At 35.5% G+C, this 27,910-nt stretch overlaps 3 protein-coding genes, 1 long non-coding RNA gene and 1 pseudogene across 6 annotated transcripts; 2 read left to right on the forward strand and 3 right to left on the reverse strand.

The window, feature by feature from the left end:
* Positions 1-2,398: 2,398 nt before the first annotated feature.
* On the reverse strand, positions 2,399-4,358 carry LOC147299326 (calmodulin-7-like). Its single transcript, XM_086239518.1, has 2 exons — positions 4,199-4,358; positions 2,399-3,108 (listed from the first exon to the last, which is right to left on the reverse strand). The coding sequence occupies exons 1-2, from the start codon at positions 4,302-4,304 to the stop codon at positions 2,735-2,737; spliced, it is 480 nt and encodes a 159-aa protein (XP_086095644.1). The 5' UTR covers positions 4,305-4,358; the 3' UTR covers positions 2,399-2,734.
* A 5,267-nt stretch (positions 4,359-9,625) lies between these two features.
* On the forward strand, positions 9,626-10,990 carry LOC147299327 (riboflavin synthase pseudogene; annotated as a pseudogene).
* LOC147299328 (Translation elongation factor EF1B/ribosomal protein S6 family protein) lies at positions 10,962-13,333 on the reverse strand. The gene is made up of 6 exons (XM_086245646.1): positions 13,173-13,333; positions 12,932-13,048; positions 12,702-12,771; positions 12,043-12,157; positions 11,370-11,483; positions 10,962-11,271 (listed from the first exon to the last, which is right to left on the reverse strand). Exons 1-6 carry the CDS (start codon positions 13,256-13,258, stop codon positions 11,108-11,110), a joined length of 666 nt encoding a protein of 221 aa, XP_086101772.1. The 5' UTR covers positions 13,259-13,333; the 3' UTR covers positions 10,962-11,107.
* Positions 13,334-14,552: 1,219 nt separating this feature from the next.
* LOC147299329 (uncharacterized) lies at positions 14,553-16,152 on the reverse strand. Of its 2 annotated transcripts, none has more exons than XR_015119933.1 (4): positions 15,827-16,152; positions 15,394-15,724; positions 14,990-15,058; positions 14,553-14,842 (listed from the first exon to the last, which is right to left on the reverse strand). It is a non-coding gene; the product is annotated as an uncharacterized LOC147299329 (long non-coding RNA). The 2 variants fall into 2 exon arrangements; XR_015119932.1 differs by having other exon boundaries at positions 15,394-15,465; positions 15,827-16,146.
* Positions 16,153-21,766: 5,614 nt separating this feature from the next.
* On the forward strand, positions 21,767-27,835 carry LOC147299330 (uncharacterized). Of its 2 annotated transcripts, none has more exons than XM_086253322.1 (6): positions 21,767-22,043; positions 25,393-25,465; positions 25,590-25,683; positions 26,038-26,154; positions 26,264-26,327; positions 26,710-27,835. In XM_086253322.1, the coding sequence occupies exons 1-6, from the start codon at positions 22,011-22,013 to the stop codon at positions 27,397-27,399; spliced, it is 1,071 nt and encodes a 356-aa protein (XP_086109448.1). In that variant the 5' UTR covers positions 21,767-22,010; the 3' UTR covers positions 27,400-27,835. The 2 variants fall into 2 exon arrangements, with proteins under 2 accessions (XP_086109448.1, XP_086109456.1); XM_086253330.1 differs by lacking the exon at positions 21,767-22,043 and adding an exon at positions 22,446-22,594.
* The last annotated feature ends 75 nt before the right edge of the window (positions 27,836-27,910 follow it).

Below are 27,910 nucleotides of genomic sequence, written 5' to 3' on the forward strand. Positions count from 1 at the left end.
GACACACTTTACATTTAGATGGTATTTTGTGTGCGACTATTGAGTGTATACTCAGGCATAAGGAGCAGTCAGTGGAGGACTCACTCCAAGCACATGTTGATCATTGATGCTGTTACTACTGTTGCCACCAAATCCCTTTTCGAGAGCCGAATCCAAATGCCATGCCCTAAACTCTAAACCCTAAACCCTAAACTAAACGCACACGATAGCATGCAACGACGTCTTACACTATTACACTTTGACAAGAACCGGAAGTTGTTGTATGATGTTGTTCCACTGCCTTTAAATAGATGTGGTTTTTGGAGTTTAAAACCAGTTTTCTTATACAAGCTTGTCTCCAAAGTTACTTTATACTATAACAATGATACACACACATAATTTGTGATGAGATCATGTTCTAGGCAATCGAGTCTGGTACCTCATTTTTTATCAAAGTCTCGTTGGACAACTGTTGGCAGTTGCAGAGGCTACGCATGGTATTTCCACTTTTATCAAATCATTCTATGTGGATGCATTAGCATTGTTAATAAGAAAAACATTCCCATCTAACACAAAGGTTGGTCCTTAATTATAATGGCGCATATATGCTGCTGCACGACATACCTTGTAATAGAAAGTGAATCCATGCATGATTGAGCAACAAGAAACAATTGTCAACATCAAGAATGGCTTCTTTTTTCACCAAGGCCCTGGGGAATCGGATGCTTTATCTAATAGGACCGACTATGGTAAAATATGGACTATGGAGGAACAAATATAATGAATGCCTCACCCTCAAATCATTCACATCTTCCATCCATCCATTCATTCACAAAAAGTTTACGAGAATCAGAGAACAGTATCGCCACACCATTCAGTCTAAACCCAGATCGCGACCATGAACACACAAACTATAAGAAACCAGCTGCCACTCATAGAAAGAAAATAGAAAGCACATTCCACATCTTCAACTTTTGTTGAAAGCATATCTACAATGAAGAAGAAAATAGAAAGAAAAAAAACAAAATCCTATTTACTACTGGCACGTCTGTATCTTTGTATCATTAGGTTTTGGTTTCTTATTTTTAATAAAAGATAGAGGAAAATATGATGAGAAGAAGATGATAGAGACTTAGAGATGAAGAGAAGGAATAAAATATATAGAGAAAATAATTTAAATACATGTCAACTTTTAGTTTAATGAATTACTTTCTTTCTCATCTTTCTACCACCCACCATATATAGCAATTATTTCTTCATTAAGAAAATAAAACGGTTTACCTTAGATTGCTGAGTGGCCCGCCTCATTCAACCACCAACTAAAACAAGCAATTATACCAGCCGCTACTTAAAATTGTTTAAAAACCAAATTAAGTTAACATCACAATCAAATTTAATGGTTTACTGAAAGCAGACCAGACCAACCTAATTTTATCAACCTCATGACCCACCCAGAGTCTAGGGTGCCCTTAAATTCAATGTCCCTAGTTAGAGAAGTCATTTTCCTATGGCAATCACTAACTCATTTCAAACAAGCCTTTAAGAGGTAAATAATAATAAGCAAGACATATGATATGACAGCAAACACAACTGCACACGCACATAAATTGAAGAGAAACTAATATTCCATGCATCAATGATGGAGTAACTGGTTAAGTTTCAACATAAAAAGCAACTGGGTATATAATTTCCATTTGCACTTCCATCAAAATCTAGTCTTAGTCTAAAATGAAAACAGGAATAGCACAGACAACACAACCAATCAGTCTAGCACTTCTCCGCATCAAAAAACTTAATCCACACTGCAGGAATATAGCCACCACCACATTATGCAAATTTATGGTTCAAATCATCGAGACTTGATTAAACGTCTACAAGTCAAACAATGGGCAAACTAAAGGCTTCTCCAGCCACTTCTGTACCCATAAGAGTATGTTGCTCCTCACTCTTCCCAAAATTTCAGAAATGGTCTGAAAATTCTTTACACATTATTTTAGTTGCAATGAAGACCAAGGGAACCACTTCTTCACAAGAGAAGCAATTATGAGTGTGTGTGTGTGTGTGTGTGTGTGTGTGAGAGAGAGAGAGAGAGAGAGAGAGAGAGAGAGAGAGAGAGAGAGAGAAGGCGAGGAAAACGGATATGCTTGCATACGAAGACGCTCTATTATCTGTGACAACTTTCCTTCTTAGGTTAGACTGCAGACTACCCTTTACGAGGGGTGGCCATATTGGGATAAAAAACGAAAGGGACAGCTAAACTGACAGCTAATATTAAATATGTATCCCTCCCACAAAAAGATTCCATGGTTGGTCAAACAGGAATTGAAAACAAAGCTACCATTAAATTCATGCTTTTAAGATAATAAACAGCAACAGCAAGTGATCACAAGGACATGACAAGATTCATACAAACAAGAGATGGTAAAACTTGCAATATTAACAATGAGTCACCCATAAGCAAGAACATCAGATTCACCCAATTGTTCTAGGTTCATGATAGCAAAAGTAGAATGAAAATACCAATGTAAAGTAAAAGACACTACCAAACCGAAACTACAAAGAGACAGCAAACAAGTAGATACTAAAGGAACAGAACCACAAATAGTGCATACAAGAAAAGAGACAATGAACCAACCAAAAGCTAGCAATACCAAATGAAGATGTCCTAATGGGATATGCAAATCTCTTTAAACTTATCTGCCCTGTTCCCTTTTTTTGTTTTTATATCAAATTTTTGGTTTTGGTCAATCGATCCTCACTTGGCCATCATGACTTTGACGAACTCCTCATAGTTGATCTGTCCATCACCATCCACATCTGCCTCACGAACCATCTCATCAACTTCCTCATCTGTCAGCTTCTCACCAAGATTTGTCATAACATGACGAAGCTCAGCTGCAGAAATGAAGCCATTCTGGTCCTTATCGAACACCCGGAAGGCTTCCTTGAGCTCCTCCTCAGAATCAGTGTCCTTCATCTTCCGGGCCATCAGGTTAAGGAACTCCGGGAAGTCAATGGTACCATTCCCATCAGCATCAACCTCATTAATCATATCCTGAAGCTCTGCTTCAGTTGGGTTCTGCCCAAGTGAACGCATGACAGTCCCAAGCTCCTTGGTAGTGATGCAGCCTGCATCAGAATTTAGACAAAAATTATGACGGGATATAACAAAGAAATTGGTACTAGGTTTTAGTAGGAAGAAAACCAAGCTTCTTTTACATTTCTGAATTTTTTTATTTTTTTATTTTTTTTGTGGGCAGGGATGCGTAACAAGGCTTAATGAACATACCACTTGTTTTCCCAAAATTGATACTAATATATTATTACTGTTGTTGTGAGAGTTTATGCCTAATATGAAAAAACACAAAAAATTATCATATTCAATCAAATAGCAATATTGTAAACACTTGGAAAAATAAAGATTGCAATCAATTATCCAGTATATCTAAAACCAATATCTGTCGGAAAAGAATGCTAGCAGAAGACAAAAGTAATTTACAAACACACCAAAAAAAAAAAGAGATTTCAAAGACTACATAACCTAACCCAAAGTGAAACAATTGGATCAGCCAAAAATACCCAACAAAATGACCCAACCTTTGTGACAATTATAGTTGCTTTTCAAAGCTCAAACTCTTGACAAGAAAAAAACTCAAGAGCCAAGACTGTAAAATATAGATAAAAGATGTCATATGATAAGAAAAAAATAGTACATCCAGATTTCACAAAAACCATACAATTAATATTTCTAAAGATTCTCATATTTAGAATATAGCATTATGGTATGGATCCAAATACTATACATATTATTTCTGCAACCCCAAGAACATATCAGAGAAATAAAATCAAAAACCATTTTTCTCCGGAAAAGAAAAAGTAACCCAAACAATGGAGGAAACATATACCAAACAAAAAAATGAGAGTACATAATCATAATCCATATACTCGAATTCAAACCCAGAAAAGTTTCGACCATGCCCAATGATTAAATCTAACAAAATCGTATTGCCCTAACCGATCAAAACGCACTCCACGGATACAGCAATTAAATCGCTAACAAACCCTAGATCAACCACAAATTTTCACAAACGAATACAAAATTTTGAAGCCGATCACGAAATTAGATCTAAAAATCAGAGATCAATTAGACAAAATAAGGAAAAAAACAAAAGAAGACTATAAAAGAGAGACACAAAAAGAGGGATCTGAGAAAGAAGACCATCGCCGTCCTTGTCGAAGAGACTGAAAGCCTCCTTGAACTCCGAGATCTGATCGTCCGTGAGCTGATCAGCCATTATTGCACGTTTGGTTTCAGGGATAATCATAGAGAAAGTGTCCAAAGGGAAAAGTATAATATGTCTGTGTGTCTCAAATGTGGAAAAAATGCGAGAGACGGGTAGGCTTTATATATCGAAATGAATATTCTTTGTCTATCGGCATCTAACTCTCTCTCATCCGCACATATTCTTTGCTTTTTCTTTTTTTTTTTTTTCTGCTTTATTACACTTTACTCACTTGAATTTTAAACTTAATTTCACTTCACCACCTAAAAAAAAATTTTATCTCAATTTATCACCTAAATTAAAAATTTGTTACAATATACCACCTCTGTCACATTTTGTCTAAATTTTTGTTAAAAATAAAAGTATTTTGATCTTTTCAAGTCAATTTTTTATTGTGTCAAAATAAATAAAGCGTAAAAAATAACTTTTTTTTAACAATAGGAACTTGAAAAACACCAAAACACTCTTAATTTTAACAAAAATTAAGAAAAAATTAGCCAAAGGTGGTACATTGTAACAAATTTTTAATTCAGATAGTAAATTGAGACAATTTTTTTTTAAGTAGTAAAGTGAGATTGAACCTAGAGTTCAAATGGATAAAATGTAAAAAAATATTTTTTTATCGCCAATATTATTCTTTTCTTCAATCGAACGTATTCTTTTCTTTTGGACCTATATACTGCTTTGTTAAAAAGAAAAAAAAATTAAATTAAAGAAAGCAAGACTAGGAGAAAGGGGGAATTCAATTCTTTTCCCAAATGCTCATTATCTCTTATTCAATTTCTTTCATATTTCTATTTTATCCTCAAAAAATTTAACTCATCGGACCACCCCACATGTGGTTAGAGGCAAAATTTTTGACACGTCACAATAACACGATTTAAACCCAACAAAAAATTACTAAATTTGGGTTGACCATTGCTTGACACGAATATAAATATATAACACAACTGTTAAACACAATATTGTCAAACATGTGTAACACAATTGTGATATAATAATCATGTTTATTTAGTATTATATGTAGTAAATGAGTAAATTTTTCTCATTTTTTAATATGTACTATATAGGTCTTTGTATAATTATATAATTATTTTTTATAGTTTTTTTAGTACCATAATTAAATACATTTTTGTTTTTATAAGTGATACATAAATTATAGTTTTGATTTAAAAATAAAGAAAATTGTACTTTAATTTTTAGTTTTCAACATATATCAATTAACTTGAACACAACATGATTCTAAACGGCTGACTTAGGTTAGGGTTGAGTCATTTGTAGAAACGAATTGCGAACATTAAATGTTTTGACGGTGGTTGATTTCTTTGAACTTCTACATCATGCCAATAATGAATAACTGAATATTTTAATGAGAATTATGAGCTCGTGCTAAATGAACAAATGCACCACAAACCCTTTCGAGGGTTTTTCTTTTCTTTTTTCTTTTTTTATTCTAAAGAGGCTCTAATGCTTAAGTCAATTTTCTTTGTTTTAATGTTGAATAAAAAATATTAACTAACATAATTTCACTCGCCTTCATGGAAGAATAGAGTTTTTATTATTTTTAGTATGACTCATTTGATGGAGTGCATCTCTTAATTATACAAGGACATACTCATTTTTTAAGCAACAACCTAATTAATCTCATTAGTCAACTCTTAGTTGTGTAATTACTTGAGTTTAGTCAATTGAGTTGCCAAGTTTGTACTTAGGAAGAGGCCTTAAGTTGCCTACGTACCCTTTGAGGGGATCCAGTCAACTCATAATTTTCAGTTTGAATTAGGATTTCCAAAATGATCCATTGGAAATTGAGATTTTTGGAAAAGTGTTTTGGAGAATTTGGTTGAACTGAACCAAGGATTCGGTTTGAGATGCAATTGAATCTTGGTTCTTGATTGTCTACTTACGCTTTGCGTAATCAAACTACATGTAGTTTCAAGATTTTGACAATTGAATTTTGAATATGTCCTAAATTTGAATCCTACTTCCCCATATCAAAAGTACTTATATATAGAGAAATTTGAGATTTGGTGTACGAGTACCTTTTAAAGACCCTAAGAAGGGTACAATAGCAAACTAAATGAATCAAATAAAATAAAATATATATATATAATTGTAGTTTATTTCTGCTAATTTTCATGGTCTTTTATCCATTATAGAAAAAGCCTATTAACACAATCGAATGTCCATGCTGTAATCATATAATGGATAGATTATTCTCGATACATTACTTTATGATTTATAATGTAGCCATTACCATATAAGTACATTACTTTTTGACCCAAAAAAATATAAGTACATTACTTTATTTTGATTTTTGTAGTTTTTCTCTATTTTTTTATAGAAGATTTTTAAGTTTTTCTAGAGTTTGTGCATTTTCTGCTTCTTCTTTTTTCCTGAGATTTCTACAATTGAAATTACCTAATAAGTTGTGGGAGTTTAAATTCCATAAATTGTGAGACTTTAAATACCATAAATTATGAGACTTCAAATACCATAAATTTTTAGACATTAACTCCCTCAAATGATACTATAGGGAAATTTAGAAGGACAGTGCTATTCCGACCACCCTAAATTGCTAAGTTGACCACCCTATTTCAAAATTCCAACTTTACCCTTAAAACAAAAAATTTTAATTTTGTTTGTCGGGTCATTCGACAGTTATCTACCGAAATATTTATGGTTATTTGACAGTTATCTGCTGAACATTGGTGGATTATTCGGTGGATAACTACCAAATAGAAATGAAAAAGGCATTCGACAGTTATTTGTCGAAATATTTGTATTTATTCGACACTTATCTGCCGAACATTAGTGGATGTTTCGGTAGATGACCACCAAATGGATCTGGGTGATTTTATCATGTTTTTGCAATAAAGGGTAAAATAGAAAAAAAAATTGGAAAAAATATATTACGGTGGTCAACTCAGCAGTTAAGAGTGGTCTGCATAGCCTCACTCAATTTAGAATTGGAAAAAACATGGGAGTATCTTTTTGAAATCGAGCTTCAATCAAAAAAGTGTTTTGGGGAATGTCAATGGCATCACCCTATTTTAATCTACAAATGAAAAGCAGCGCAAGAGAGTGGGATTCAAAAATTCAATAAATGTAAAAATTCCATTTGACCTTATTCTCTTTTGAGATCTCTAGAGTCTCCCTAAATTGGCTTCATTTTTCTTTTTGGCCACTTCCCTAAATAGAAAATTAGGATTAAATATCAAATTCTAATAATTTTTTGGTATAGCATGAAGACCATATAATATTTCAATTGAACTACTAAATTTAAATGTAGTTTTTTAGATTAGGTCACAAATATGTTGGCTCATTTGATTTGAGTCTTTTCCATTTGACATTTTTGTCCTTTGGCCCACATATGATGGGTGTTAGTTAAAATTTATAAGGTTTTGACAAAATTGCTCTCGAGGCTTTTATATTATCTTGAAAATTTGCTAATGTAGTATCAACTTCACATTTAGTTATGACTGTACGACACTCAAAACTTCAAATTTAGTTGTGACTGAACGACAGTCACATCAAAGTTGTGAGATAGTCACAGTTAAGTTGTGACTTAATTGAATTATTTTTAGAGAAATTATACTACAATATAGTATAAATAGAGGTCAAAACAATACTTTTACTCAAAATAATACATAGTATAGTGTGTGTGAGTTGTCTCTTTCAATTTATCAAGACAGTCACAGTTAAGTTGTGCCTGGATTGATTTTTTTTTAATACAATATAGTATAAATTAATGTAATATTTGTGACGTAATATTATTTTTATTTTTTTATTGTAGTGGCATGTGATGTAATATTTGTAAATTTTAATACTTTTTTACTTTATTATTTTGTTTGACTTTTCAATTAGTATCTAATCTAAAATGCTATTTAATTTTGGTACCTAAACTAAAAAATTATTAAAATTTAGTAGTTAAAATCAATGAACCTATCCTAAATTGGCGTCTTAATTTTATTACTTTCGATCAATCTTTTTAAATTCGAGTATTGGTTTGGGTTTTCCTAAACAAATATTTCTAAGACAAAATCTAGTACTGCAAAGTTAAGATGATGATAATGAATAAGATAATGTCTTATATTCCAACCTAGGAAGATTTGAATGCAAAACAATTTAGAATGGAAAACATTCAAAGAGGTAAGATGACAAGTATATGAGCTCCATATATCATCTATCACATGGGCTAGTTGTAATTTGGTTAGCAATCATGATAATCAAAACCTAAAGCTTTGAGCTTTGAGATGAAAGGAACTAAGGGTTTTTTTTTTTTTGTATAGTTCAAGGAATTCTCACAAGGAGGAAGAAGGTGGAGAAATGTTTGAGAGAGAATAATTCAATGGAGAGAAAGTTAAGTAAGAGAAACAATTAAAAAGGAAATACGGAGTTGACACAACTATCACGTATTGTGTTTCCAAGAGTAATAAAAAGGAAATACTTTGTTAAATGTCAAATGCATCTCAACCGTGAGATGGTAAACAATCTAAGGAATAAAATATGGCCTTGAAGGTACCCAAATACAAATTAGGAAATACTTGGGTCCTCAATTTCGAGGATCCTCTTGTCCTGATTAATGATGTGGCCCAATAAAATAGAGTCATGTCTTGCCCATTTCACCACCTCCCATCCTCACCGTGTGGGCTCCAACACGGTGACCTTCATCGCCGGCGCCGGCAAGCCCACTACGGCGCCGGCAAGCCCACTACTGGAAACCCTCCCCTCCCCTCGCTCTCACTCATACCCTAACTATTTCCATGGCTCTGTGAAATTCCAGGTAATTGCAATCACATAATTGCAGGTTTTAGTGTTCGTAATTTTTTGGTTGCACTATTACATCCTTGCTTGCATATTTTGGTGATTCTTTGTTAGCTTTTTGAAAAGAGAGGGAGAGAGTAGAGGGAAGGGTTGGGGAGTGTCTTAGGAGGTTTGACTCGCCAGCGCCGGCGGCGAGAGTGGAGGTCACCGGTGTAGGAACCTCCAAGGGGAGGATGGGAGGTGGTGGGGCTGCTATTGGGTTGGCTGGGAGGGGGTGGAGTTGCTAGGGTGTTTGGTTGTATGTTTAAGAAAGATAAAAACATATTTGGTTATATATTTAGAGTGCTGCTATTTGCACACCCTAAATCTCTCTTTGCACACCCTTTCTTGAAAAAAAAAAAAAAAACTCAAAGAAAAAGACCATTTGGCCCTTTCCTCACCCACACACCCCATTCCCATCTCCCCCCGTACACACCCCATCCCTCACCTGCAAATTTCCCTCACCTGCAAATTTTTTTTTTTTCTTCTTCACCGTCGCACCCTCCACCCTTTATCTTCTTCTTCTTCCCCCCACCCCAACCACCTCCCCCCGAGCCCTCCCCTCCTCTCCTCTCCTCTCCGACTCCTCCCCCCTTGCTCTGTTTTTTTTCCCTCCGCCGATCACCACCTTCCTCGCACCAGCAGCACCACATTCCTCGCAGAACCCCACAAATCTCTGTTCCAAAGATGTCAGTTCTGAACAATTTCAGAAGTATCTCATACAGAACCCACCACAAATTTAACCCCATATTCAAACCCTCCACTCTAACCCTCTTCGTTGCCACCCAAAGACCCCATATGCATTTTACATCTCCTCCTCGCAACACAATCCGATGCCTTTTCACCGGCATCGTCGAGGAAATGGGCCAAGTCAAGCAACTGGGTATTGGTGAACGCGGCGGGTTCGACATGAAAATCGACGCCAAAACCGTCCTCGAGGGAGTGAACCTTGGCGATAGCATTGCCGTGAACGGCACCTGCCTCACGGTGACTGAGTTCGACACCCAATTGTCCGACTTCACGGTCGGGCTGTCGCCGGAGACGCTTAGGAAGACGGCGCTGGTGGAGCTCGAACCCGGGTCGCTTGTGAATTTGGAGCGGGCGGTGCAACCCACGAGCCGAATGGGCGGGCATTTTGTGCAGGGTCATGTGGATGGCACAGGGGAGATAGTGTCAATGGAGGCTGAGGGGGATTCACTGTGGATCAAGGTGAAGGCAGCAAAGGAGCTGCTCAAGTATGTGGTCCCAAAAGGGTTTATAGCCGTGGATGGGACAAGCTTGACGGTGGTGGATGTGTTTGATGAAGAAGACTGCTTTAATTTCATGTTGGTGGCTTATACTCAGCAGAAAGTGCAGCATGGTGGTGGGCGCGGGGAGGGTGGTGCAGCAGGGTGGTGGGCCCACGGTGGTGGTGCTGTGCGCGGGGAGGGTGGTGCAGCATGGTGGAGAGGTGGGGAGGGGGTGTGTACGGGGGGGGGGAGGGGGGAGATGGGGATGGGGTGTGTGTGAGTTTTTTTTTTTCTGTTTAGGGAGGGTGTGCAAAAAAAAAATGGATGGGGGTGTGTGGGTGAGGGAAGGGCCAAATGGTCTTTTTCCTTGAGTTTTTTTTTTTTTTTTCAAGAAAGGGTGTGCAAAGAGAGATTTAGGGTGTGCAAATAGCAGCACTCTATATTTAAGAGCAACACGTTGCATAATTTTATTGAGCCACATCTGTGCCCAAGACAAGGTCCTCAAAATGTAGCCATCGAAGGTACCCATCAATTTATACTCATTGATAAAATTAAATCAACACCCTCTTAGCGCCAATATCAGAAAGGCATAGTAAGACCAGATCATCTCTTGTAAGGGGATTGCCCACAATACATCTAAGTGAAAAGGACATGATAGACAAGAACAAGAACATTCAAAGGTTTATCTTTTAATCACTCACTGGAAAGGATATAAAAGTTAAAGCACAGGACAAATGGAAACACTAAAATGCATGTCAAAAAACTAGATTTCCTCACGAAAATTGTTACAAGACCAATGACATCGAGTACTTAAATTTTGTTGAAGGCAACAATGTCACAGCTTTGGATATATTCATTGCATGGCTCCACAGTAAGACGCTCCTCAATGAGGGAATCCACCGATACAAGGTCATCAATGATAGTGAGCATGATCCGCAACTTCTTTATCCCATAACCAACTGGAACCAATTTTGCTGCAGCAAATCAAATGAAGATTTTAATTACATAAGACAGTAAAGTATGTGAACAACTTCGGACAAGTAATACAATATGATGGCAAGAGAAACCATACCGGCACCCCAGAGGAGACCCTCCATCTCAATACTCCGAACAGCCTCTTCCAGCTTCTTCATGTCTGTCTCATCATCCCAAGGCTTCACATCCAAAAGAACAGAGGATTTTCCACCTACAAAACATGATTGAATATTAAACTATTTAAAGATAAAATACCACATACATAAGACTTTGATATAAGCAATATAATCAGATTAGACAAGAGCATCATATATCAGTAAATTAAGTGAACAGCCAAAGGCCAATTTATAGCACTTTTAGTCGTCTGCTACAGTGGACTAAGTTGGACTGGACTGAATTATACTAAATCATATTAAACTGTAATGAATTAGACTGTATTTTACATTTTAACTGTGAAGTTTTAAGAACTATTTAACAAAACTTGAGCATCATATATTTTTTAGATTCATGTATTGGTAGGTATGGTAAAATTTTAGTCCAATAAAATATAATTTAGAATAGTCTAATCATGTACAGTACAGGCCAGTGTAACAAACTGGCCATAATGCAAGCCAGAAAATGAGGCTTTTCCAACATGGTTATAATAGAACTTCCAACAGTTCTATGACATGTCAACTGAAATGGTCCAAGTCAGTAAAGTCAACATGTGTGTTACATTATATTACTGACAAAACGCTCAAATGCAGTCCACATGAAATTAAGTAGCTTACTCTCTTTCTTCTTAGAGGATGTCTTTTTAGCTGCCTCCCTCTCCTCGGCTACCTTTTTGTCCTCCTCTGTTTCATCACCAAAGAGATCTAGATCATCATCATCAGCTGCAGCATCCTGAACAGGTGAGTTAACAAAACATTCTAAGTTAGAAATTCAAGAGATCAATGTCTGAAATCAGGTAGCTATTATAGAAGATTGACTATGCACAGATGAATGCCCTTGAAAATAATCGACGCACCGGACTAACAAAACTATTTAATGCATCTGTGAGCTTCTAGTTAAACATCTATGCTTCAATTGCTGCATTCAGTTTCTCTTCCTTTCGGATATTCAAGAGAATGGTATCCAATTCATTTACTACCAAAGTAAAGCAGAAGCCACTTTCTTTTGTTACTTTGAGAAGAACCAGACCATGCATCTATTCTAATCCTAACCCATTACCCCGCCCACCCTTACCACTCAGACTAACCCCAACAATTGATAAGCTAGTCATGGTTTTTTTATTTTGTTACCTAAATCATTAGGGTGTTTCCTACTTAAATCAAGAATGAAGAAACCTAATTTTGATTTCCATAAAATATAATATGGAGATTGTCAAAACATTGAAAAGGGCAAAACATAAAAAAAAAAAAAATAAATAATAATAAATAAAAAAAACCTTTGCAGGAGCAGCTTCTACTGGAGCAGCTTTGCCGCCAATTCTGACTCCAAGAGCTTTACCAGGGAAGCTATAACAAAAATAAAAAAAATAAAAATTGAAATTACATAAAGGGTAATTATATCATAACAATATCAACAAATTACGAACAGCCCAATTGTAAATTTGATGTGATATTATAGAATATGTTAAATATTAAAACGCAGAGGGAGTAGCCAAAGCGAACGAACCTTGAGGCGAGATGGGATGAAACGCTGTCGTACCACTTGCTCGCATTTGGGAAGGAACCTCCTGGCTTCTCCAACACCGCTGCGTACACCTTTATGTCATCCTTGGTCAGCTTGTCTCTGGGTAGTCAAAATATTCATCAATTTTTATACCAACAAAAAAAGAATCAAAATTGAACGAAGAAAAAACTCATAGAATAAATCCAAACAAAAAAAAAAAAGGGGGAAAAATAAATGAAATTACCCGGAGATGTAAGTTTTTCCGGAGAGGAAGTCGTTGAGGGATTTGAGGCCGGCCTCGGTGTAGAGATCTGAGAAGGTAATGGCCATTGCTTTGTTGAGAGGGTTGGAGGCGGAGGACGATCGATAAAGCAGCTGACGCTAAAGAGGAGTGTAAGTATCTGATGGGTCTTATATTTATATGACCAAGTGCAAACCCTAGCTGATGGGATTGGAATATTCAATTTCATATACCCTTGCTCATAATAGTCAATACACTCCCGTCTCCTTTAAAATTTTCAGAAATTTACAACAATTGGCACAATCTCATTTTCATTTTAATTAACACTATTTTTCAAATTTTAAAATTTTGAGAAATTAGGAAATTGCACTATTGATTCACGTATTCTTCTTTTAGTCTCGTATTGGTCCATGTTCTCTTTAATGATCCACTAACTTTGTGATGTGTTTCATTGTAGTCTAAACCGTCAAATTAGCACAAACGATCATTTATTTTAGTTATGTGCCGTCCATGTGGGGGCTTTGTTGTGAACCAATATGGAATTAAATGAAGAATTAGTAGACTAATATGAAACTAAGTGAAAAATTAGTAGACCACAACAGTGTCCCGTGTGCACAGCACATAACTAAAATATACGATAGTTTGTGCTAATTTGATGATTTGGACCACAATAAGAAATGTCACAAAGTTAGTGAACCAATATTAAACTTTCTAAAGAATAAGTGAACCAATGAGGCAATTTTCTCATTGAGAAATTTAACAAATTTTTCATTTATTTGCACATCTAACACATTTTTATTTTGCCTAGCTGCCCTTTGTAAAAATAATTTCCTAAAGCTCAAATAGATAATAAAGGGTATAAAATATTGGATTTTTTTAGGGTTTTTTAATTAGTTTGGTATTGCTGTCACTTTTAAAATAATCACTTTTAGTTGTGCTATGAAAATAATCGGCTGTAAAGTAAATAAGTTGAGCGTTTGGTAAACTTTGTTCCAAAAAGTGTTATGAGTATAAAAGCAGTGTATGAGTGTTTGGTAAATTTCAGTTTTAAAGTACTGTGATTGTGTATAATGACTAAAATAGACATAATACTAAAAGTGTTTTTTTTACTCAATTATTTTAGTAAAGAGAGTACTCATGTATTTATATTTTTTTTCTATTTTTTTAATCTTGACCTAATAACCTCACTAAGAATGTTTTGATAGCATTTGTTTGTGTAGTATAAAAAATTTCGATGGAATTTTTAGAAACGGTATAATAAATATGATAACAAGGTGATACTGTTTTCCATTAATATTTTAGGAATGCTATAAAAAATAGGATACCACGTCTCAAAGATTTTTGAATTCATTGTACATTTCACTGATTTGATTATCATATAAGTAAAAGTAAACACAAATTTCATAATATGGTCTCAAAATATATAATTACATAGTACATCAAAGAAGGATAATGTATAAATATATAACTGAGGTTTACAAAAGTGTTGCAACTACACCTCTTTTAATAAAAAAGAACAGTGAAAGTCCTTCAAAGATTTATATAATATCCATGCATGCTCTATTTTAGCTTCCCATATCAAGCATTCTGATTTCTTGTTGTTCCTGTTGATCTGAACGTGGTGTAATGCATAGAATATATTGTGCATTGAGACAAAGAATCTCCAGTTTTTGCTGCAAATTTGAACCAATAAATTGTGAGAAAACAAGAGCAATCTATATGCATTAAGAGCTCAAAAGCCTCGAGCAGCTTTGTGGTAGTAATTGAGCAAAAACTTTAAAACTCCATTCCAAGCCTAAAATAGGAATCTGGGTAAAAACCTTCAATCAGCCCCCCAAAAACAAGAGCTTCCAGCAGCCAAAACTCCTCAAAATAGAGGATAGCAGTTTCTGCAATTAAAATCAACATACAAATCACCCACATAAAAAATACCCAATTTCACACTATTTCTCCTACACTGTGGCCTAATCTTTCATCCTCTACGGTCTGCTATTCTCTAAAATATCAAGTATATGCATAAATATTTATAAAGGATGCAAATATTACAGGTAACAGTAAAACATTTGCCAAAAAATAAATTCTATGGGTAAGATGCAAGCTTCAACACCAAGCTTGAAAAATATCAATCATTTTTAAAAAATATCCGAAACCATAGTCTTATGCCTCAAATACAAGTATATTGAGACATTAAGAATTGCTATAGGATGCCAACTACTTAACTTACATATACAACATCATCAGCTCCAAGATGAGGATATCGGAAAATCCATCTTCCTCCAGTTTTATTTTCATGATTCTGGAACATCATAAACAAAAAAGAAATCTTACCCAATATAATATGTCAAATAACCATTCTTTGAGCTTTCTAACGATTATTTTTTCCATTTCCCATTAACATATTCATGTATAAATCCAATAAAGAAAACATAGATATACTAAATTTAATTTCTTTAGGTATCTGCCCTTTGAAGGAAATGAAATGAAGAACCTGTCCATGCAATCTGCAGATTCGTCATGACAACTAGATAATCCTCATTCTCACATACAACTCTAATCTGGAAAACACAGAATTACAAGTTTTTTTTTTTCACTAAAAATAAAAATCCACAAAGTGGTTGCTGAAATAGGAAAATTTCTAGGTAAAAAAACCTGACAACCTTTTTCTTGCAAGCACCGAGCGCCCAAGGACTGTGGTTGGTGGTGATTTATATATGCCCGCCATCAATGACAGAGATTGTGGAGAACTTTTTTGATTTGGGGTTTTCTGGCTCTTAAAGAAGAAATAGAAGAGAGAGATGAATTGAGAGAATTGGTAGCTTCAGGATGAGGGTCTTGGGAGGATTTTTCTCTTGGAATCTCAGGGATGAAGTTGAGATTTTGAAAGAGAACACTGGCACACTGCACTAGTACGCTGAAAGTGAGAGAAAGAAGTGATCGAGATGAATTGTTCAGGATAGACGAAGGACAAGTCGTGTCATTAAGATAAAATATTAAGGACATTTGCGGTATTGTAAATTTTTCATTTAAAGGAAAAGGTAGCTTCTCTTGACAGCAGTCTAGAGATTTAGGGGGTGTATTCAATTAAGATTTTAATGGACTTTTTTAGAGTTTTTAAAAGTCATTGACTTTGGTAGAGTTGATGGATTTTTAATGACTTTCATAAACTCCACATAGACTTTGACAGAATTCTATTTAGAGTTTTCCTGATTTTTCTCATAGATTTTGAAGGATTTTTATAGACTTATAATAACTTTAATATAATTTTTTATTATTTATTTTAAGATTTCTCCAATATGTTTTTTATTTTTTTGTCCTCCGTGAGTAAGTGGAATGGAGATGAGCTTTGAGACCAAGATGCATGTGTTATAAATTGTCCTAATATTGCAAACAATATAAAAAGTTGGGGCTAGAATTGTAGGGACTAAAATTATTTTGTTCCATAATTTATTATAAGTGTTCTGAATTTTATGTTTTTATGTTGTTAGACTGTCAAATATTATGTTTTAACGAGTTGTTAGAATTTGTCTAATTGAATTGACAGGTTGAGAACATTATATGATGTGGTGGTAACATTATTTCTCAAATTATGAATATATAATCTTGTGATTTTGTTGAGTACTTAAAGACTGTGAAGTGGTTGGTTTGAATATCTTGCTGTTACATTGCATTGTGGCAACGCTGTTGGTTTCAACCCAGGATGGGGAGTCAATTAAATATAAGAGAAAAAGACAATTAATATAAGAGAATATAGTAATTAGAAAAAAATAAATTAAGAGGTGGGTGAAAAAATAAGATTAGGGGTTTAGCATCACTCTTTAAAAAATAAATAAATACCATTTTTTTAATAACTTTTTAATATTTGAAATCCTTTGAAATCTGCAAAGGGAACGCTGGAGAATTATTGACTTTGATATAACATAATTTACACTACAAAGTCCATGAAAGTCTTTTAAAGTCTATCATTTAATAAAGTCAATGACTTTTTGAATACCATATCACTTTTATAGACTCTCTCAAAATCTTAATTGAATACCATTGACTTTTTAAAAGTATTGATTGAATACCACCAGACTTTTATAAACTCTTTAAAAGTTTTGATTGAATACCACCAGACTTTTTAATTCCACCAAAGTCATTTAAAATCCTAATTGAATACACCCTCCTTAGAGAAGTTGCCTCTTAGCTGTTTCTAAGTCTACCCAACATTTCTCTTCCTCCCGTACAGGTACAAGTGTGCAACAACCATGGCATTATTGCCTCAATATTCTATGGCACCCAATGTCTAAGAATAAAAGATAAAATCTGCCAAAGAAGATTGAGAGAGTGATGATTAAGAACTCATGTCCACGAAGATCTCATGCTGGAGCTGTATAAGTATACTATTAGACCTTATGGTGACCTGTTTTATTCTTTAAACAAAATATTATTTTCATTGGCATAAGAAATCATGTCATTAAGAGATAAAATTAGAACAAATGAATGGTATATAGAAAAAAGAGAGATATAAGAAAAAGTTTGTTGTTGACATCTTTATTGGACTCCATAAGAACTATATAATATATTATAAGTCAATAAAAGTCTATCGATGTCTATGAAAGTGATTTAATATAGAACTTTATCCAAGTCTATTTAAGTTTATAAAAATCTATCAATATTATGTGAAGTCTATAATAGTTTATTAACTCCAAAAAAGTTTGTCACCTATAAAAAGTCTACAAAAGTCTATGAAAATCTAGATTAAATAGTATTGATCTAAATTTTATAATAACAAATTAGGTGGGTTAATTAAGAAAATAAAAAATATTTGATAAAAAAATAAAAATAAAAAATACACTTCTTTTTTTTTTTTTTAGATTTAAAAAAAAAACTTCTAGATGATTGAAATTATTTTTAAAATTTAAATATCTATAAGCATAGTGAGACCAAAAGATTTTCCAGTGACCAAAGGATTAGGAAAATATAAAAATCTCTCTCTCTCTCTCTCTCTCTCTCTCTCTCTATGCCGTCAAAGAGTGACCATGATGTGCTTAACCAATCTGCGACAAAATTTGCCTCCAAAGAGGATAGGAAAGCTCAAATGTCGAATGACTTGTGTTTGTACCATGATTTTCAGGTGACATAAATTTGGCCCAAAAGTTGAGATAAGCCCAATTTCAAGGCCCATGCAAGATGTCTCTGGCGAGTAAAAGATGCCTTGGCGGAAAGATATTTTCTCGGCTACACCAAGCCAAGAAGATTATGAGAGAGGGCCAGTAATGCAAAGCCACGTGGGATCATAAAGCTATCAAAAGCTGGGCAACATATATCAAAGAGGATAAGTACCAGAATGTTTAGGTTGTTCAGAACCCTACACGTGGCGATAATCCAAGAGAGGACTACCTAGAGTTTTTGGGATCTCAAGTCAAGTATAAATACAAAGCTACAGCCAATATGGCACTCTCTCCAACAACTCACACAAAAACCCAAATTCATTATCTAAAAATTCTCTGCCAAATGACTTGATCATTCACTTTGTCTGCATTTTATTTTCGTTAATGCGTTGATCTCATTTCTTTTATTACAACTTTGTTTGTTCTTGCACATTTAATAGCTTTAGTTACTACTCTTCTCCTCACATTTATTTTTTGAATTTAATGTATTTCCTCACTAAGAATTAATCAAGAAAGCATTCATTTTCTCAATCATTAAATGTTTATTATTAGTCCATTATCACTCTTTTTCCTGAATTTTGCAATCCTTATATGTGACTTGTGATTCCAATTAGCATCATTGTCGGATCTAGATCTCCGTAATTTTTAGTTTATTTACTTGTTTTATTTAATCATTTACCAAGAACCAGATGAACACATCTTGACTTAAATAAAGGCTTTTAGCATTTAAAGTCCTAGAATGCCTAGACATAGAAAAGAACCAGCCACAATCGTTTGATTCCTTTTATTTTTATTTTATTTTGTCTTATTTCTATACTTTTAGTTATTTTGCAATTGTTCCAAGTATGATCTATACTTGGTGGCACGCCCCTCTCGCACAGATTAAGTGATGATATGAGTCAAATCCTAGCCCAACCCATGAGCGAAGCATTTTTTACCATAACAACTTGTCGAGAAATTATTTCGAATCCTTGGATATTGTCATGAAGAGCAATACATTGATCGACCTTGCTCCAACCAGTCCTCCAAAGTTGTTCTTAATAATAGATCCACAAGCAACATCTTAATTGATAATCTGTTAGATAGCTAATGTATATGGGCTTTACTTGTGTATCATGTATGCCCTAAGTCTATGGGCCTTTGTATACTTGTATAAATACACATATTATCAATGAGAAAATTATCTAGTTCTACAAAACTTTCATGGTATCAAAGCCCTAGGTTTCTTTTCAGCCCCTCTCCCTCATTCTTTTTCTTGTCGAAACCCTAGCTTTCTCCTGTCTTCATCATGTCGTCTTCTGATGCTATAGCGCATATCCCACCACCTGTTGCGTCACCTGCCTCCCTTCCCGGACCCAACGTCGGGCACTTTTATCGCCTCACAGACTCTAACTACCTTTTTTGGGTGAGTCTCATGCGACCCTTTCTTGTGGGTCACGGTTTATGGAAGTTTGTGGACAAATCTTTTGCTTCTCCGCCTACGTCTCTTCCTTCTCCTGAGGATTCTGCGGCAGGCGCTCTGCCTACTTCCAACCCAGCGTACGAGACATGGTACCAACAAGATCAATTGGTTCTCTCCTATATCACCTATACCTTTTCCGAGACTATCCTCGCTCTCACGGTTGGCCTCTCCACCTTTCGGGCAGTTTGAGATTGCCTTCACCAACATTTTGCTCAACGTTTCATTGCCAACGCTGCCAACATTCACTTCCAACTCATGGCTATTCAGAAGGGCTCCAAATCGATTTCTGAGTATTTGCAGGAGGCCAAGCATCTTTCAGACTCCCTTACTTTTATCAATGATCCTATTTCTGATAATGACTTGGTTTTGGCGGTTCTTTGTGGCTTGGGGACGAATTATCATATGCTTATTACTGCCATTTTGAATTCTCCATCGATGCCTTCTCTTCCGGATCTTCGGTCTTGCCTTCTCTTTTATGAAGCTCAGTTACTTCGTCCGTCTCTTGTCTTGGGTTTGGGGCAAACTGCTCTTTTTACCACTGCCACTCTTTCTGCTACTCCATCCTACGCTCCTTCTCCACAAGCCCATTATTCTGGCTATTCGCAACAGGGCTTTTCTGGCTGTGGTCGGGAAGGTTATGGTGGCAGTGGTGGTGGTCGTCATGGTGGCGGTCGTGGAGGTCGGAGTGGCGACGGTCGTGGCCATAGTGGTGGTTCTCGTGGTGGGGGCTGGTAGTATTCCCCATAGCAACATGGTTTTTCTCCTGCTCCCTATTATCCACCTACACCTCAACCTTATGCTCATTTTTATTCTTCATATCATGCCATGCTGCCTCTGCCTCGCTCTCCTAGTGATCAAGGTGTCCTTAGCCCTCCGCCGTCTCAATGGTGCTCGACTTGATCTACTTATGCCCATGGTGCGACTGCTTGTCCACATAGGTGCTCTGGGCCGGACTCCTTTCCTCAGGCCTTTGCGGGTCTTCAGGTGGCTCAGTATCTCGAACCTGGCACTTGGATTCCTGACTCCGACGCCACCCATCACATGACTGGCAACCCATCCTCCTTCCAGCAAGCTTCTCCATACAATGGTAATACTTATGTCCAACTTGGAAATGGTGAAACTCTTAACATAGCTTATACTAGTACGATACCCATTGCTCTTAACTCTTGTCTTTTTCGTCTCAATCATGTTTTTCATGTTCCTTCACTTAACAAGAATTTGTTAACTATTGCCAAGTTCACACATCACAATCGATCCATTAAAATTAAATTTGACAAAAGATGAAGATGGAACCTGCCAAGTGATCCACCTCAAATAAAATTCTAAAGAAAATTCAATAGTACAAATTCATATGTTATACGAGTACCTTTTTAATTCTTAGATGTGATGATTCACTTTTGATTCATATGTGATGTTTGATAGGATTCATTTTTGCACTCATCATGGTGGATGGGTGACACGTGTCACATGACCACCTTTTTGTGACACATGTCACCTATCCACCATGGTGGTAATGTTCACCAGTCACCACCACTTTTTTGTGATGAGCAAAAATGGATTCACCTTTGATATGCTTCTATCACACACAAATTTTGCATATAAATAGACTCCTTTATAGGTACAGAAGGATACTTAACTAGGAAAATAAAACTAATTCCTTAACCTATGCCTAATTAGATAATCAACTCCTCATTATATAATTCAAAACTAATTTAATTTAATTTTTTTTGTATAATTAAATCATAATCTCATAAGTCATAACTTCATAAATCCATAAATTCATAAAAAACCACATGAACCTACTAAAAGTCTAAAATCATGGGTAACCCACAACATATATGCGACGAAAAAAACAAAGGCAACCCACGAATGTATTATGTTTAATGACGCGGCAGGAAACGTGGAGGGATAGGGAAAACGCACAGATCACGACAGAAGGACATTTGAAAAAGAAAAAGAAAAAGGGAAGTAGAAAATCTCGCTTAATTAGAACGACAGAAAGTAAAAATCAGGACTTTTTGGATTTTGGTCCTAGAGCACCGGTTGGGGAAGAAACACAGAGAAGCCATTGCCAAGTTTTTTTCTTCCTTCTTCTTCTTCTGTCTTAGTTTTACTGGGTTTCTTTCAGTTACAGTCGCTTTTCCCTTAGGGCTTTTCTCTTTTTCCTGCAAGGGAGTGTGTGTGTATGTTGTTTGTTGATATTTGATTTGATGGTCAGACGTTGACAGTATGAAAAAGAAGCTCGATACTCGTTTCCCAGCCGTAAGTTTTTTGCTTCCTCTCTTTTTATTTGTTTTTTCTGCGAAAGAACATGTACTAACATCCCACATCCCAGTTGTGGTTATGTCTGTCTAAGGTTTTGGCTCTTCTGACTTAGACTGTGAGTGTGTGAGTTTTACTGTTACTGTATTTGTAGAACTTATGAAGGATTAATCTTTAAAGGGTCTTTTTCTTGGATGCTTAATCATAACCTTGCACTTTGTAATTGGTTGATTTTCTAGATGTATTGGCTATAATCTTCAAATTTCGTATGCTTTGTGAGTGTGGGTGTTACTGTTATTGTTTGTGGAAACTAGAAAGGAGTCATCTTTAAAGGGTCTTTTCTTGGATGCTTAATCATAACCCTTCACTTTGTAATATGTTGAATTTCTATATGTATTGGCTATAATCTTCTAATTTCGTATGCTTTAGGCGGAACTTGCAGCGTTTCAGTTGCTTTTCCTGGCGGGCTTTCATATGAAATAGTTTTTATTTTCCTTTTTCTGAGATCAGTTACGAAAGAGGGTTGCGGTGTTTCTTTTGATAGGAATAAGGTTAAATTTTTATCCACAACGTTAATTTATGTTCAGTTTGTTAAGAGGTTTTTGTATGTTTTTCATTCAAATCTATTTGTAATATTTTGTCTCTAAATGTTCAACGCCAAATTTGCTTATACTTTGATCATTGTGAGGTTTTTTCCTACATTGTGATGAGTTTCTTTGTCTCTGAGTTTTCTCTGTGTGTTTGTGTGTCTTTTTTGACTTACTGGAGATGTGTGGATAATCGGTGGGCAATATATTTAAGTCTGTAACGATGATACCTCATCTATTTTCAGTCTTCAATATGTTAAAATTTGCATATATGGTTATACAGAACTTTTATTCGTTCCATGCAATAATGCTTGTTAGTATTCCTACCAAAACAATTTCGGAAGTATAGTTAAGGGAAGCACGGATATGTCGGTGTTGGAAACAAGAATATTGGATACCTCAGTCCCAAAAAAAAAAAATATTTGGATGCCATACACATATAATTTATATACTCATATGTATATTTGTGTCTCTAATTTTTGGTGATAATGAATCAGATATTCTCTAGTCATAACTTGATATTATTTGGACATGCTAAGACTCCACAATTTTGGTCCTAAAGCCTAAGCTTACACCATAAAGCCTTCAAAATTTTCACTTAGAATGAAACCCTTTATTATATACTGAAATTCTTGTATCATATAACAATAATGTGTGATATTTCTCCTGAATACCTTTATTGCTTAAATGCATGCATATATGCCATAGTACTGTTATATGGTTGGATGAGATATGGATATGTCTCCCACTGTAGAAGTAAGGAAAGAAAAAACTTAATACTCTACGCTAACAGGCCTCATATAGCAAGCAATTTTTTTTTTTTGTAGAGTACTAGAGCTTTTTATCCTTTTTCTTTTATCCCTAATAGTCTTCTTTTTTTAGCTATATTTAGAATATTCTAATATTTTCTATTTTATTAACAGAAAACTGTTCATTTTATATTTTATAAATACTCTTCATAGTATGTGAATCTGAATAAAATAATGATATTCCATAGTGGTTTCTTCCAATCATTATATATTTCCTTTGATTTGATCATATGCATAATCATGTTTATGCCATTCTGGTCATATACTCTTCATATATGTTTTCTTATATTTCCATAGTGGCTTTTGGGTCCTAGTTCTATTCTGAATAATCATGTAGTCGGTCCTTGTTTAGGTATAACGTTATTTAAAGCAATTTCCTATTAGGGTACATGAGTTCCTCCTTTAGCTTTGTATAAATGTTCCCTTGTTTGGCTTTGCATGAGTTTGCATCCATGCATGTGTGGGCCTGTGTTAAACTTACCATTCACCTGAACTTGGTTGTTTCTGTGAAATTGTTCTCTGTACTACAAGCCCGGCCACTCTGGCAATAGTCAGAGTATTGATCTTGTTCATTTACTTTTCTTTTTGGTTGATGATAATTCTCATGAACATGATTGTTCCCTAATTAAAAACTAGGTGCCAACTTATTCTTCTCTGTGTCTGTGTTCAAGTAATCTCTCACATGAATTTGGTTCACCTGTTTGTGTTGTACTTTTTTATTCACAAAAGTGGTAGTACCCTTTTCATTATGGAAATATTTTGCTCCATTATGGGATATATGTCTAAAATCTTGTTATTTCTATTGTTTTTTTTTTTAATTTTTTTTTTATTTTAAACTTTCCTTTTTCACCCTATGTTTTCTTGGTAATCAAACTGAGCTTGCTACATGCTATTTGAGTGTTTTAGCTCAACTGCGATAAGCACCTCATAGCCATACAGAAGGGGGGAAAACAATGAAAGAAAAAACTCATAAAATTCAATTTCTGGGATGCCGATCTGTTTCACTTTCTCCTCTCTTCCAACAAAGTAGTTCCAGTTCCCACCATTGGAGTTTCAGGATTGTCCACAGCCGGAATCTCTCTTGATCTATTTCCTTCATTTTACCCCCATAGTGCTCTTCTTTCAGCCGACAAACTTCTTTGGCTATTTCTATTCACCTAGGCTATGAATAGCCTTTCTAAGCGCTCGACCTTCAATACAGAGTTGACATTGGTGGAACCTCTTTTTCTTGTGCTCTTGTGGCTTCTCCTCTATGCTCTATTTTTACTCCCAATACATTTTGCAACAATCCCACATTGTAAAAGGTTTCTGACTCTTCCTTTGTGCTTATAAAGCTGTAGATCTCTTCACATCAAAAATAAGATGTGAACTTTTATGGGCTCCAGTTGGGCTCAACTTTTTGGCCTGTTTTGGCTGAAACTTTGGGCTTTATTTTCTTGGGGTCTGAGTTTGGGTTATTTTGTTGGCTTAATTAAGCTAACAAAAACTGACCAACCCAACCCGAAATTAATTGGGTTGGTTTTGTCCATTTAGGTTGGCGGTTTTGGTTTCAAAATTTACAAACTGACACAGTCAGTTTGTATGTCAGTTTGGTGCATGGGTTAGGTCCAAAACTGAGCCAACCCAAATCTGTAGCCACCCTTAGTTTGGAGGGAGGGCTGTAACATACTTTCCTGGATTTATAGGAACCGAGATGCCAGAAAATTAATTTTTGGGTTTGCTTATGCAAGCTTATTAGCAGCGTCCTTGGACTAGGTCTCAGTGATTCTGTTATATGGTGTAAATGCTTTTCTGTTTTCCTCTTTCCTTATCTTAGTTAAATCCTTTTGTCTTTTCTTTCTCCCTCAAATGAATGGTTATGCAACTTTCCAATGCTGTATGACTGAATTCTCTATTTCTTATTATGTCAATCAACCTTTTAATTGAGTTAATGCTGTTACCATTGTTGCACAGGCTCGAATTAAGAAGATCATGCAAGCTGATGAGGATGTTGGAAAGATAGCTATGGCTGTGCCTCTTCTAGTTTGTAAGTAATTTAAAAGTTTCACATTGATTTCTCTATAATTATTTCAGGTAATTTTATTTCCTCTTCCAGATTTTTTGGTTTTGTTGTTGTTGATACTTAATGGCTTGTGTATATTTGCTTGCAGCCAAAGCCTTGGAACTATTTCTGCAAGATTTATGTGACCGAACGTATGGGATAACCCTGAAGAGAGGAGCAAAGACAATGAGTTCTCTGCATTTGTAAGCATTCATTTCTGGGGTTAAAATATGTTGAATACAGGGCCTTAATTCAGAGCTCTTTTAAACTGCAGCTCCTTAGCATTGTATTGAAGTCTGGGCTTTTGATATTTGATCCCTCTCTCTCTCTCTCTCTCTCTCTCTCTCTCTCTCTCACACACACACACACACACACACACACATCCACCCACACACTCATGTATGTGAGCACACAGACGATACAGGCTTTTGTTTTTTTGGCCATACACGGAAGATACAGGCTAAAGGATGAGGTTGTCTTTTCTTTGGGAGGAGAGACTTTGTTTTTGTTAAATAATTGAATATTGAGGTGATTACATTTGGTCTTTGAATGTGCAGAAAACAGTGTGTGCAGACCTTCAGTGTTTTCGATTTCCTGAGGGACATTGTCAGTAAGGTTCCTGATTTAGGTGGTTCTGATGCAGCTGGTGAGGATCGTTCTGTTGCAAAAAGAAGGTTTGGAAATGTGTAATTTTGTATAATTGTTTTAGTAGCTGAAATGAGAGGGATTTTCATTAGTGTTAATGTTATTGATTTTATGCTCTTTGTTTTAATGATTTCTCAGGAAAGTAGTTGCCGATGACGAAGACAATGATAGTGATGAGGAGTCCAAGAGGAGTAAGATGATGGTAAAAATCATGTCTTCCAGAATTTTAATCAAACCATTGCATTTCATTAAATTCACCTAATTAATCCTGTTGCTGGTGCTAATTAGTTGATGCATGGCCCTTATTGCTGTAACCTTAACTTATTTTATTACTATTATTAAGGTGGTTTTTGTGAAGTTTGATTGTAAACTATAGAATTAGTTGGATAAAATTTTTTAACTGATGTCTAAATTACAAAGGCTGGAGAATGTCTTTGTAGTACTGTGAGTTATTCAGCATACAACAGGTTTTATTGGTTTAATAAAAAATGCATTTGCATCTTCTGACTCTAGATTGGAATGGAACAATGGAAATGTATCCGAAAATTGAAGAATTTAAGTGATCGATCTTTTTTCTATTGCAGCATGAGGCTGGCCCCAGCATTGGAAGTGGCAGGGGAAGGGGTAGGGGCAGGGGCAGAGGTCGCAGGCGCGGCAGTCAGACAGTAGAGAGGGAGACAGCTGCACGGAATGAGAAATATGAAGATGATCTGGAAGTTGATAGGCACGACGAGCTTGATGGAAACCTTGAGAGGCTGGACGATGAAACAGATCCTGAAGGGTCAAAAGAGAATATTTCAGGTGGAAAAAATACAGAAACACGAAGGGGTAGGGGCAGGGGTAGGGGCAGGGGTAGAGGTCGTGGGCGTTGTAGTCGGTCAGTAGAGAGGGAGACAGCTGCACCTAATGAGAAATATGAAGATGATCTAGACATTGATAGGCACAACGACAAGCTTGATGAAAGCCTTGAGAGGCTGGATGATGAAACAGAACCTAAAGGGTTGAAAGAGAATATTTCAGGTGGCAAAAATACAGAAACACCAGTTCGGAATTTTGACTTGAATGTGGACTTGAATGAAAATGGGGATTTGACGCCTATGTCAGCTGCTCCTCCTGCTAGGTCATCATCAAAGAAGATCACTCCAGAAATGAAGCACGAGGAATATTTAGGTTGGTCTTTGATGGATATTGAAAAGATGGCCATTGATCCCATGCATCTTGCCAACTTAAGTAGGAGGATTGATGAGGATGAGGAAGATTATGATGAAAGTTAACCAACCATGATAATGTGTAGGTATCAGTATCAGTTCTTTTCTTCTGGAATATGGGGTGGAGTAGATGTTAGGGAAGGTTAGGGTGCATAGTAGGCAGAGGAAGGAATCTGAATTCACCATTCTAGACAAGGGTAGGACTGTAGTTCTTCTGTTTTGGGCTTCTTTGGAAGTTTGTATATGTTTATATATATCAGACACAATAGTTGAAAACATTTGATTTTCTAGCCTTCTAGGCAATACGGGAAGTCTTTAAATTTATTTAGCTTCAGGCCAAAAAATAAAAAGAATTGTTTCTTGTTCCCATGTTTCAGCAAGGATTTTTCCGTCTTTTGCACTCAATATTATGGACTGTTTGATGGCTTATTTCAATTTTCGTAGTATTTAGTCGTAGGGATTTTTTCCGAACATGTAGAAAGATAAATTAGTCCGTGTATTTACATAATAGGAAATTATCTCATAGCATGGTGTAAATGATTCTAACTTAAAAAGTTGTAAAAGACAATTTCTGTAT

Source organism: Dryas octopetala, chromosome 1 (assembly GCF_963921425.1).
Source record: "Dryas octopetala chromosome 1, drDryOcto1.1, whole genome shotgun sequence".
Classification (NCBI taxonomy): domain Eukaryota; kingdom Viridiplantae; phylum Streptophyta; class Magnoliopsida; order Rosales; family Rosaceae; genus Dryas; species Dryas octopetala.